At 39.8% G+C, this 12,920-nt stretch overlaps 1 protein-coding gene across 4 annotated transcripts in view; it reads right to left on the bottom strand.

The window, feature by feature from the left end:
• Positions 1-12,920, bottom strand: part of LOC126458591 (protein CLEC16A homolog) — a 243,512-nt gene that overhangs the window by 38,299 nt on the left and 192,293 nt on the right. Inside the window, exons 17-18 of one of the 4 annotated variants that reach the window (XM_050095734.1) lie at positions 6,922-7,064; positions 4,265-4,420 (exon numbers count right to left, since the gene is read on the bottom strand). In XM_050095734.1, coding sequence (XP_049951691.1) covers positions 4,265-4,420; positions 6,922-7,064 — 299 coding nt within the window. Of the gene's footprint in view, positions 1-4,264; positions 4,421-6,917; positions 7,065-12,920 lie in introns of those variants that run through there. The other 3 variants (XM_050095736.1, XR_007585664.1, XM_050095735.1) reach the window with 3 other exon arrangements.

Below are 12,920 nucleotides of genomic sequence, written 5' to 3'. Positions count from 1 at the left end.
ATTGGGATTATTATATTCTTCTTGAAGTCTGAGGGTATTTCGCCTGTCTCATACATCTTGCTCACCAGATGGTAAAGTTTTGTCAGGACTGGCTCTCCCAAGGCTGTCAGTAGTTCTAATGGAATGTTGTCTACTCCCGGGGCCTTGTTCCGACTCAGGCCTTTCAGTGCTCTGTCAAACTCTTCACCCAGTATCATATCTCCCATTTCATCTTCATCTACATCCTCTTCCATTTCCATAATATTGTCCTCAAGTACATCGCCCTTGTATAGACCCCTCTATACACTCCTTCCACCTTTCTGCTTTCCCTTCTTTGCTTAGAACTGGGTTTCCATCTGAGCTCTTGATATTCATACAAGTGGTTCTCTTTAATTTTCCCGTAGGCAGTATCTACCTTACCCCTAGTCAGATAAGCCTCTACATCCTTACATTTATCCTCTAGCCATCCCTGCTTAGCCACTTTGCACTTCCTGTCGATCTCATTTTTGAGACGTTTGTATTCCTTTTTGCCTGCTTCATTTACTGCATTTTTATATTTTCTCCTTTCATCAATTAAATTCAATATTTCTTCTGTTACCCAAGGATTTCTACTAGCCCTCATCTTTTTACCTACTTGATCCTCTGCTGCCTTCACTACTTCATCCCTGAAACCCTACAACCTCTGGTTTAGTCAGTTTATCCAGATCCCATCTCCTTAAATTCCCACATTTTTGCAGTTTCCTCAGTTTTAATCTACAGTTCATAACAAATAGATTGTGGTCAGAGTCCATATCTGCCCCTGGAACTGTCTTGCAATTTAAAACCTGGTTCCTAAATCTCTGTCTCACCATTATATAATCTATCTGAAATCTGTCAGTATCTCCAGGCTTCTTACATGTATACAACCTTCTTTTATAATTCCTGAACCAAGTGTTAGCTACGATTAAGTTGTGCTCTGTGCAAAATTCTACCAGGCGGCTTCCTCTTTCATTTCTTACCCCCAATCCATATTCACCTACTACGTTTCCTTCTCTCCCTTTTCCTACTACCGAATTCCAGTCACCCATGACTATTAAATTTTTGTCTCCCTTCACTATCTCAATAATTTATTTTATTTCGTCATACATTTCTTCAATTTCTTCGTGATCTGCAGAGCTTGTTGGAATATAAACTTGTACTACTGTAATAGGCGTGGGCTTCGTGTCTATCTTGGCCACAATAATGCGTTCACTATGCTGTTTGTAGTAGCCTACCCGCATTCCTATTTTTTTATTCATTATTAAACCTACTCCTGCATTACCCCTATTTGACTTTGTATTTATATCCCTGTATTTGCCTGACCAAAAGTCTTGTTCCTCCTGCCACCGAACTTCACTAATTCCCACTATATCTAACTTTAACCTATCCATTTCCCTTTTTAAATTTTCTATCCTACCTGCTCGATTAAGGGATCTGACATTCTTCGCTCCGATCCGTAGAACGCCAGTTTTCTTTCTCCTGATAACGACGTCCTCTTGAGTAGTCCCCGCTCAGAGATCCGAATGGGGGACTATTTTACCTCCGGAATGTTTTACCCAACAGGACGCCATCATCATTTAATCATACAGTAAAGCTGCATGCCCTCGGGAAAAATTACGGCTGTAGTTTCCCCTTGCTTTCAACCGTTCGCAGTACCAGCACAGCAAGGCCGTTTTGGTTAGTGTTACAAGGCCAGATCAGTCAATCATCCAAACTGTTGCCCCTGCAACTACTGAAAAGGCTGCTGCCCCTCTTCAGGAACCACGCGTTTGTCTGGCCTCTCAACAGATACCCCTCCGTTGTGGTTGCACCTACAGTACGGCTATCTGTATCGCTGAGGCACGCAAGCCTCCCCACCAATGGCAAGGTCCATGGTTCACGGGACGGTTTGTAACATTATGCTTACATAAGTAACTGATGTGACTGTGTCAAGCAGCACATCACTAATACTGTACTTTAACATTACAGGACTGTCTTTCCTACTCATCTGATTTAACTTACATTTTTCTGCACTAAGTCTTCCTACATCCTCCTGACAGTACTCAACAATGACACTTTCCTGTATACTGCAGCATCATCAGCAGTCACAGATTGCCACTCACGCTATCTTTCAGATCATTTACAAACATGGAAAACAAGAGTGTTCCTATCACATTTCCCTAGGATACTCCTGACAACACTCTTGTCCCTAATGAACACACACCGTCGAGGACAATGTATTGGCTTCTATTACTTAAGGAGTGTTTGAGTCACTGATATATATGGGAACCTAGCTTGTATGCTCAGACTTTCGTTAACAATCTGCTATGGGGCATTGTGTCAAACACTTAAGATTTTTTGTGGTATAGTAGAATCAAACTGATGTTCTTCAGCAACAACTAAAAAACAACAACGTATGAAATTTCATAATGAAACACTGCTAATTTGCGGGGACAAAATGAACCTAACACATTTAGTCACTTTACATACCCCACCAGGCCTCTCAACCTACAAATCCATACTACTCTACATCAATCATCTTGACAATTACATAACAATTCAGAGATTTTACAGCATAAATAACTGTATTTCATGGCATGTGGTAATGTTGAAATGTTGAATCCTATCACTATGAGAGAGTAAGATAGGGGTACTTCTCTATCTCTCTTCCAGTTATCAGTTAAATCACCAGCAGCCAGTTAGCAGCTTAAGAAGAAACAGAGAATATGTATAATTTTGGGTGTTAAGGAAAATCATGTAACTTCTATTCCAGCACTCCAACTTCTATTCCGACACTCCTTAATAGTTCTATCATTTACTCATGCAACACAGATGACTATCTTCACTTGAGAGGAGATGGTTGCCTCCTACATTTCTGTAGTGCCACTTATATATGCCTTAGTGCAAATCTGCAATCTTCAATATACTAAAGTTGTCTTCCTATTTGCTTAAATACTTTGGGATGCATATTGCAGCAACACAGTAAATCATTCTTCAGTAATACGGTTTACCATGTCTGCATAGAACATGGTTGTACAGTTGGCTGTATGGGCTAAGCTAATGGGTTATTTCATTTTCACCATTGCTGTTCCCTAAATGTATGTAACAGAGAATCAGCTGCTGAAGTTCATGTTATCTACAAATTCTTACTGTGGAATATTAGCAGAGGAAGAAGATCAAAATGAAAATGAATCAGAGAATAACCTTACAAAAGAATTAATGCACCAACTTATCCACATATACAAATAACGTATGCACATTCTCCAATTGCATACAGCTCTTACTAATCTGACCGTCATAAGTGGTGGTCAATAATATATTACTGCATTAAACTTTTCTTAACAAGAGGAATGGCAAGAAAGTCATCTTGTGAAAGAATTCCTGCCAGTATTCCTATTTTGTAGATGCCCAAAATTAAAAGAAAGGATAGCTTTTCTGTTCAGTTCAGCCCTAGGTGGTTTGTTCAAGTCCCATGATTTCATTTTTAAGAAAAACAGAACTTAAGTAGTGTAAATGTTTGGACACAGCTGCATTATGTATATTGGAAAACATTTTTAGATTCTTCAGTTCCTTATTTATTTACAAAACTGACAGAAATCTGTGTACTTAAAACTCTGCAGTGATCTCTCACTGAATTCAGCATAAAACAAGTGGGACATGAAACAACCGTCTATCACTCCAATTCTATGCCTAAATTTTATTATATATTACAGGACAATTGGATCTGTGGGGGGAAAAGGAACACACACACACACACACACACACACACACACACACACACACACACACAGGGAGAGAGAGAGAGAGAGAGAGAGAGAGAGAGAGAGAGAGCTGCTGGCTAGCTAGCTTGCTTTGAGTGAGCAATTACGAGAGTCTTGGAGGCTTATCTGTACATGAAATATTAAAAGTTTTAGGTACCATGGACTACTATATTGAGATAAATCAGATTACTAGAGATAATATACATATCCCTCAGATAATTAAGAAATACACAGATTTCAGTAACAGCTGATAAATAATCACATCTAGGAAAAGAAAAAATACATTCATAGGAATATTTAAATACTGTATGTGAAATGTAGGAAGAATTAACAGAATAAAAATTAGTGTTTGATAACATTATTCAGAAAGGAATATTTGGAGAAAAAGTGTTTCTTAATATGGTACCTGCAATGGGGAATCATCATGGACGGCTTCCTCTTTTCACTCGTAAATAACACTGCAAAGTCAAATACTGCACTGGATACAAAATTTTACAGTTCTATGTCAACTCTACTCCTTTACCAACCTTGTGAGCCTGAGCGCCTGTTACATGGTGAGCTAGACCTGCTTGTAGAAGGAGGGCTATCCTGGCCACGGGCTGCTGCAAATCCTGGAACTCTGTTGACTTGGAATTGAAAGCGTCGATACGTTTTACGTTGTGGGGCTCTACCACTGCTTGATCCTGCACTCACCAGAAACTTGTAGTAAGTGCTCAATCTCAAAAAGAATTTTAGCCAGCAGACAAAGTATTTCCTTAATCTCTCCAAATATATATTTATAAAATGTAACTGTAACTCTTCAACATTTTAAATGACTCAACTTTTCTCACTGCTTCATGACAAATGTACATTACAGTAATGGTTTTTCAAATACTGTGAAAGAGTTAAGAAGATACCTCTGTCTGTTATACAACAAACTAGTTTTTTTTACCTGTATGAAGCTCAAGGATATGCCTATGAGCACACACAAGCAAAAAGCCTACACAATGTTTCTAAAAAAAAAAAAGAAAGACACGTAATATGCAACTTGAACTGAGCAAAGCAGACAAGTTATAAGTAGCAAAAGCAGAGTACAATAACGTAAGGAAACCACCATTATAGCACATTAAGAGGCAAGACAGTCAGTTGCTTGTTAGAAGTATATTAGCTTGTGATAAAGGGTAACATTTTTAATCAGCCAGAAAGAAACACACATAGAAAAACTAAATAGTTAAGTTTTACAAGCTCTAAAGAACAAGCTACAGTAATTCAGGGAACACTGAAAGCCTGTCATACCTAATTGCATAAATGTTCTGGAAATCAATCAGGTCTGTTAGAAATAATTAATCTAAACAGGAAAGTCAAAAATGAAAGCTACAACTATTATACTTACGTAATGTAGTATCTGTGATAAAGTCAAAATGAAACCAAAAAGTTAGTGCTGTATTTTGAGGTTTTACAATCATTAAAACTGTCTTCAAAAGCTGTGGCAGTAAAATGAGCAAGGAGACAATACAGAAAGGAAATACAAATGGAACAATGGAACAAGGAGTTTAAATCAGTGACACATTTGCGTTTTTGTCAGTGGAGGTGCAAGGTATAGGACATGAAAAGAAAGTGTGTGCTGGTATTATGTCAGAAGTAATTCAAATCCCAAAGATTTTAATAAATGCACTGTAGAAGAGAAAATAATCAAGAAGTACAGCCACTGGAATGGGACAATAACTGAGTAAAGATTGAAAGTTGGTGTGGGAAAACAGAGGGAGAGAAATGTGTATCCTGCCACAGTTTTTGTATCTTCATTCCCCCCTGCTTCTCTCTTAAATTCCTCCTCACTAAATCAAACATTTTTAATCATATACTGAAAATGCAAATAATTTGATAACCTCTGGCTTTTTTGCACATTGTGCCTTAATATGTAGCTATCTCTATCTCTACTATCCTTCAAAGATATCAACCATCTCCAACTCAAAGTATAAAACAAAACGTCTTGATTTTAGAATCACTGGTATGTATTACTTCAAAACTTGAGACACTAGATACAGTTCAAAATTCTTTATGTAATATGATTCTTGGCCCCAATTTACATTCCATTTTTATCACTGGTGGCATCCACCCTCCACCTAATAATCATGTAACTGGGTGGATCATTTGTTTAAAACTTCATATTAATCATAGGTAAACACAGTTTTCATTAAGATTTCTGGAGTTAATGCTTTGCCATCTAAGAATGCCTCATTTACCAAAGCTAGAGCCAGTAATTTGCTGGTCTTGTTTTACTAATTTTACAGAAATTCCATACACTTCATATATCTGCATAGAATGACAGAAGTGGAGACTTCCTTAGCCACAACCTAAATTTAATTCAAAAACAAACCAGAAAATGATGATATGTCGACAAGCCCCACACACACACATCAATTTGCCTTATAGCAGTGACATAGAGCTGATCTGCTGAACCATTGCCTTTGGCTCATTTGGATGCTGTGAGGGGCAACTAGAGCCCTAGCATAAGGAATGCCTTTGGATGGTTTAACTGGTTATCTCTATAATCTGTGAATAAATTTTTCATGCCCACAATCATTATCTGTACTCTGACAATATGTTTAATGTTATAAAATATCCCTTTTAGGTCTCTATACATTGTTCTGTATTTCCCATTTGAAATACAATTTCTAATTTCCACCTCTAATCAGTAGCTGTCAAAAACAAACATACAAATGTAAAGTAACTGCTGGCACTCATTTACAAAACACTATTGAGTTATATACTTTTTATATTTTTATTACTGATAAAATACTTGTACATTTCTTCCATGGCATTTCTTACACAAAAGTGCTATAAAACCATAATTCCATTTCTTTTATACTAACTTTCTTGTTTAGACTACTTTTATTGCTTACTATAGTCAATGAAACCCTCTCCCCACTGTTTTACTGTATTCAGTGGGTATGAATTAACAACTTTCATACCTCCCTCTTCAACCCAAACCAACTGCAGAAGTTTTCCCTCCTGCTCTGTGCAATCACTAAAACAAATGTGACAGATTTCTAATCTTTAATAATTAAAACACAATGAGAATAATAACATTCAGTCCTTAGTCTTCCTCTTTTCTACTAACAAGGACACACTGAACAGAGAACAGACCTCCAAAATCACAGTTCTCTCACATACATTTATTGACATAAGTAATGGACTTACTTACTTGCTGATGCTTCAGCTGCACGCTGTGCCATGAGATTATAAGGTGGTGGAGAGGGACATGGCAACACATTGCTGGGAAGATCTAGAAGCCTGGCTATCATGTGCATTTTCTTCTGGCGTGCTTTTATACGTCCTTTTGTTAGCCTGCAATTGAAAATAGTTGTCTGAACACCATCAAATGTGGAAAGGTTATTTTCCTGCAAGAATGGGTCAGCTCGAACAATATGTTCCATAATTCCAAACATGCTGCTAATAGTAGCACAAACTACTGGAACAGGCAACCATATTCAAGCCTTTCTGGGTGCTTACGCTTTCAATTAAGAAATATTGGTGAAAACTGACTTTCAGTCTGCTTGAAACAGCCCTATAATCCCATGAAACATTTTGTCAAAGAGGAGTAGTTATAATCCTGAAAATTGGTCTAAATTAAAATCAGTCAATATATTCAGTTAAACAATGGCTAAGCCAGTTTTAAATACATGCATCTTTCACCACAACTAAAGTAGGAGCTGATCCACTCAAAGATTAGCCATGACAATGGGTGGCACATTGCACTTGTTTTACAATTGTAAATAAAAAATAATTATTTTCAAATTTATTTCATATTTCACGTCCTGTCATTTCATGTCATATTTCATACGTCATATTTCAGATTTTTGTCATGTCACTACTTCTGAAAATAACTGTTTAAACTACAAATAAATTGGTGGAGACACTAAGCATTCTGCTTACTTCAGTCAGGGCAGTGTTGTCTTTCTTCCATTGTTGAACTGCAGTGCAGCTATTGGGGCCGACACGTACTGACTGAGTTAGCACTGTGAAGTTTATCAAGTGTGGGGTCATGTTAAAAAATATTAAAGTGGATGTAGAACTGTTAGTTAACAGGGGAGACACAAAAGGACATAGCAAGAGATTTACGCGGATTGTACCTCATGTTGAGTTTTCCATATAAGTGGAAGAATGATTGCTGGTAATGCACTTAATTGTATGAATAGCACAATTATAATTTCAACAGTGTTTGTGTAAGAGCTAGAAACCATAGTGGCTAACATTTGACAACGAGTTCCAGAAAAGTTGTGTAACTTGACATGAACTGTTGTTATTAAATATTTTTCCAGTCAGTAACAATAAATACTACTAATTATGACTTTGAATACTACTAATGATGATTTGTATTTGTTAGGGTATGGCCATGATGACTAAGAATCGAGTTCAACCAACAGATGTGAGCTCTACTATTAATTAAACGGTCTGATTGCCAAAAATTAATTAAACTTTTATTCTTATTTACTAGCAGGGAGCTTACAAGACTACAATGAAATGCACACAGGTTCATGGTGTCTTTGGCTGTTTGGCAAGTCAAGAAAATTGCATAACAGTTACCAGCCAGTAAAATGTTTTAAAATGTAAGTAAACAACGGAAAGTCTAGATTGGAGTATCAACAATATTACAAAAAGGGTAAGTTGCTACTCATTGTAAAGATGACATGTTGAGCTGCAGGCAGGCACAATGAAAATACTGTTGCACATTGAGCTTTCGTCCAAAGCTATCTTCAGAAAAGAGAAAACACATGGGTGGGTGGGGGTGCGGGGGCGGGGGAGGGGGGGGGGGGGGGGTGCGCGCGCTCTCACTCACACACACACACACACACACACACACACACACACACACACCATGCAGTCTGTGCTGTCTCCAGCCACAGCGGCCAGAATGCAACTATTGGGTTGAATGAAAGAAGAAATTCAGAGGGAAGTGGGGAAGGGGTAGGGGCATGAATACCCAGTACACGTAGGAGTAGAAAAGTCAGTGCTGTTCGGAGGAAAGTTCAAGGACTAGATGGCAGCATGACAATACTGCATGCACAGCTTCTTGAGGCTGTGGGGAAGTGGGGGGGTGGGGGGTGGGGGGGGGGGAGGGGGAAACAGCAAAGTCATCAATCTTATCGGATTAGCGAAGGATGGGGAAGGAAGTTGGCCATGCCCTTTCAAAGGAGCCATCCCGGCATTTGCCTGGAACGATTTCGGGAAATCACGGAAAACCTAAATCAGGATGGCCAGATGCGGGATTGAGCCATCGTCCTCCCAAATGCAAGTCCAGTGTGAAGGGGGGAGGGAAAGTAGATAAGCAGAGAAGGTGAAAAGACTGGTGGGTGCATTGGCAGAGAGCGGCGCACTATGAGGATGGGGGGTGTTAGTTGGAAGAGGGTAACAGGGCAGTGGGGGTGGAAACTGTTAGGTGAAGGGTATGTGGACATTAGGTTACAGCAGGCTGAGGCCAGGATAATTTCAGAAGTGAAGAACATGTTGTAAGGACAACCCCTGTCTGCGCAATTCTGAAATGGTGTTAGTGGATGGGGAAATCCAGATGGTCCGGGTTGGGAAGCAGCAATTGAAATTGAGCATGTTATGTTCAGCTACATGTTGTACCACACGGTAGTCTAGTTTGTTGTGGGCCACAATCACACCAATATAAAAAAGATGTGCAATGATTGCAGCAGAGCTGGTACATGGCATGGCTGCTTTCACAGGTGGCCCACTCAGCCTCTGATGAGGTAGGATAAGCCTGTGACAGGACTTACATAGGAAGTGCTGGCTGGGTGATTGGGCAGGTCTTGCACCTCTGTCTTCCACAGAGATATGATGTCTTCGGCAATGGGTTGGGATTGGGAGTGGCATAGGAATGGACCAGGATGATGTGGAGGTTGGATGGGCGATGGAACACCACTTTAGGAGGGTGGGAAGGATTTTGGGTAGTATGTACTTCATTTTAGAGCATGATGATATGTGTTTGGGGAAATGGCAAGGGAAATCTGTTTGAGGACAAGGTCTTGCAAATAGTGCTTGTCTGTGAAGGCTTTGGTGAGACCTTCAGCATACTGGGCAAGGGAGTTCTTGTCATTGGAGATATGCCATCCCCATATGGCCAGACTGTATGAGGGGGTTTTTTTTTTTTTTTATATATATATATATATATGGAAATGATGGCATCTGTCAGAGTTGTGGGTTTAATGTGGACAGAAGTGTGGATGGAGCAATGGGAGATGAGTTTGAGTCTCGGTCTGGCACACAGTTTTAATCTGCCAAGAAGTTACCTCCTCCCTTCCTCTTTTCATATCTTTCTTCCCCAATCTCTCTGCCTATCTCCTTATTCTCACTCCCTCCATCTCCTCCCTGTTCATCTTCTGTTCACCCTTCCCTCTCTGACCATCTTCTCTTCCCCCTCTTCCATTTCCATCTGCCCACTAACCCTCTCCTACAACTCTTCTGTTCACCCTTCCCTCTCTGACCATCTTCTCTTCCCCCTCTTCCATTTCCATCTGCCCACTAACCCTCTCCTACAACTCCCCCTCTTTCCATTCTTCACCCCCCCCCCCCCCTCCCCTGTCCAAACCCTTCCCAGTCTCTCTGGCCATCTCATACTCTCACCTCTCTGTCTGTCCATCTTTTCACCCAACCATTCTATATCCATCTCACCCTACCCATCATAATCCACCTCCTCTTCTCTCTCTCTCTCTCTCTCTCTCTCTCTCTCTCTCTCTCTCTCTCTCTCTCCTCCTCAAACACATACACAGTACCATGCACACAACACAGCTGTTTACACAGATATCAGAGGATTCCAATCCTTTTCAACCCCCCCCCCCCCCCCCCCCAGTGGGAGCCTGGTGATTCTTATACCCACAGTACTTCTTCAGAGACAGTGAGTAGTATGTGTACCTAATCCGGTTGAAATCGATCGAGTGGTTTAAGAGGAGATATGCAAAACAAATAAACACTCATACACAAACAGAACACAGCCTTGCAGCAAACATTACATGATCAGCAAAGCTAACTGTAGATCACTAATCAATTACCATCATGCCACATGAATTGTTGCCTAGAAAGTTAATGCCATATTCTGTGATGCAATCCTCAAGTAAATCCCAATTGAACATAGCAATTTGAGGTTTAAGATTAAGACCTAGTACATTCCCTAGGAATGCAACAACTTTCAGATTGCCTCCTCCTGTATGGTACTGGGCCCTCTTCCATTTTTGTTTTATGTGAATGGCATTCAATATTGCTCACTACGCTCCAAAGTGGTTCTGTACATTAATGGACTAGAAAGTGAAATAATTTGAAAAATGAAATATTTCAAAAGTCTAACAACACCCACCTAATGTAAACACCAGTATGAGACGTCTAGTGGTGTTCAACATCTGTAGACTCATGCTGAAATTCCTCTGTACAGGGAGTAATAAAATGGGACATGTGTATTGACTCTTTATCAAGTAAGTTAACTAAGAAAATAGAATAATAACCTGGACTTGCACAATAGGTGGCACCGAGTGATAACCATGTAAATACATACAAATTATATTCATTTGAGACCAGTGACTAATGTAATTTAGAAGAAAAACTGTTTAGTAAAATGTTCAACAATACAAAAAATTATATAACAGTACAGTATTATGCATTGCAACACTGTAAATCAAAATTACTATGACATAAAAGGCTTCATACAATCTACAAATGTTGTCTGGCAAGACAATTATTATTAGTTTTTTCTTTTCTTCTTGCACTAAATTTACTCATATCATGCTAATAATTTTTTTATTCTCTGTTTTGTAGCAGAAATGTGCAATTTGTTGGAGTCTAGTTTTTCTAAATCGTGTATCCTTTGTTCAACTGAACTGAGGGCTTCTGGCAAGTTTGCAAACATCATGTGATCTTCTGATTGAACTCTCACTAAAGAATCAGGTTACTGAATGTTTTGCTCTTGCTCACGCATTTCTGTAAGCTCATCAGCTGTCAGCTCCTGTGTGAATCCAGCAGCTCTTGAAGGTCACCTCCATCCACATATAAATTTAGCTGTCTGATGAGATCGACCACTTCTTCACGTTACAAATTTGATCGCGGTATCGTGGAAATTCCCCAAGGGTTTTGGTGGTGGTGGGTTTCCCAGGCGCCATTTAAGGTTTTTTTATGAAATTTCATTCCAAGATTGTCCAAAGTCTCACAGTATCTAAAATATTGAATGGCTTCAAAAAGTTTTTAACAGAGAGCTCAGTGTTTTGTCTCACAGCTTTATAATGGCATCCGTCCATCCTTGAGGGATGATGGTGTAACATGCTTGGTTCAGAGTCTGCAGTGTCTGCTGTGGCTAGAAAGTCCCACTCGAGAGTGGCAGTCCCTACTGCAGTTTGGACATGTGAAATTTGAGGGACTTCGAACAGAAGCCGCTCTGTCTCTTCGCTTTGTCCTCTTCCTGATTTGTTCCTGTGTGCATTCATCCTCTGAGAGCTTGACGCCATTGTGCACAGTTACTCGCCACTTGACATGGTCCTCTGAAGTGCTTTCCCAGTGACTTGGATTGATTCTGGTCTTGGTCAGGTCTCTCTTGCAGACATCCTCGAAGCGAAGATGCAGTCGTCCCACTGGCCTCACACCCTCCTGAAGTTCTCCGTACAGCAGTTGTTTTGGTATCCGTTCAGGATCCATGCACCTGACATGTCCCAACCATCTTAGACGTCGATGACTCAGGAATGCAAAGATGCTGGTTGTGCTTGCACAATGAAAGACTTCGGTGTTGGGTACTCTATCTCTCCAAGAGATCTGAAGGATTTTCCGGAGACAGCGGAGATGGAAGCTGTTGAGTTGAGACTCATGCTTAGAAAGAGTTGTCCATGTCTCACAGCTATAGAGAAGGGTGCTTATAACACAAGCGTTGTAGACTTTTAATTTAGTTTTTGGGGTAAGCAGTCAGTTGTTCCATACTCTGTTTTTCAATCTAGCCATGACAGATGATGCCTTTGCGATTCTGTTACTAATTTCAGTGTACATGGACAAGTTGCTACATATTGTGGATCCCAAGTAGGTGAAGTCATCAACTATCTGGAGAGGACTGCCATCAATGCTGATGGATCGAAGGTTGGTAGTGCTCTTCGCCATGATCTTAGTCTTTTGAAGGCTGATGAGTAGACCAAATTTGTTGATTATATACTGCAGCTCATCATCTGTGTT

This window comes from Schistocerca serialis, chromosome 2 (genome assembly GCF_023864345.2).
Source record: "Schistocerca serialis cubense isolate TAMUIC-IGC-003099 chromosome 2, iqSchSeri2.2, whole genome shotgun sequence".
NCBI classification, from domain to species: Eukaryota; Metazoa; Arthropoda; class Insecta; order Orthoptera; family Acrididae; genus Schistocerca; species Schistocerca serialis.
This window is presented reverse-complemented; position numbering and strand designations above follow the sequence as displayed.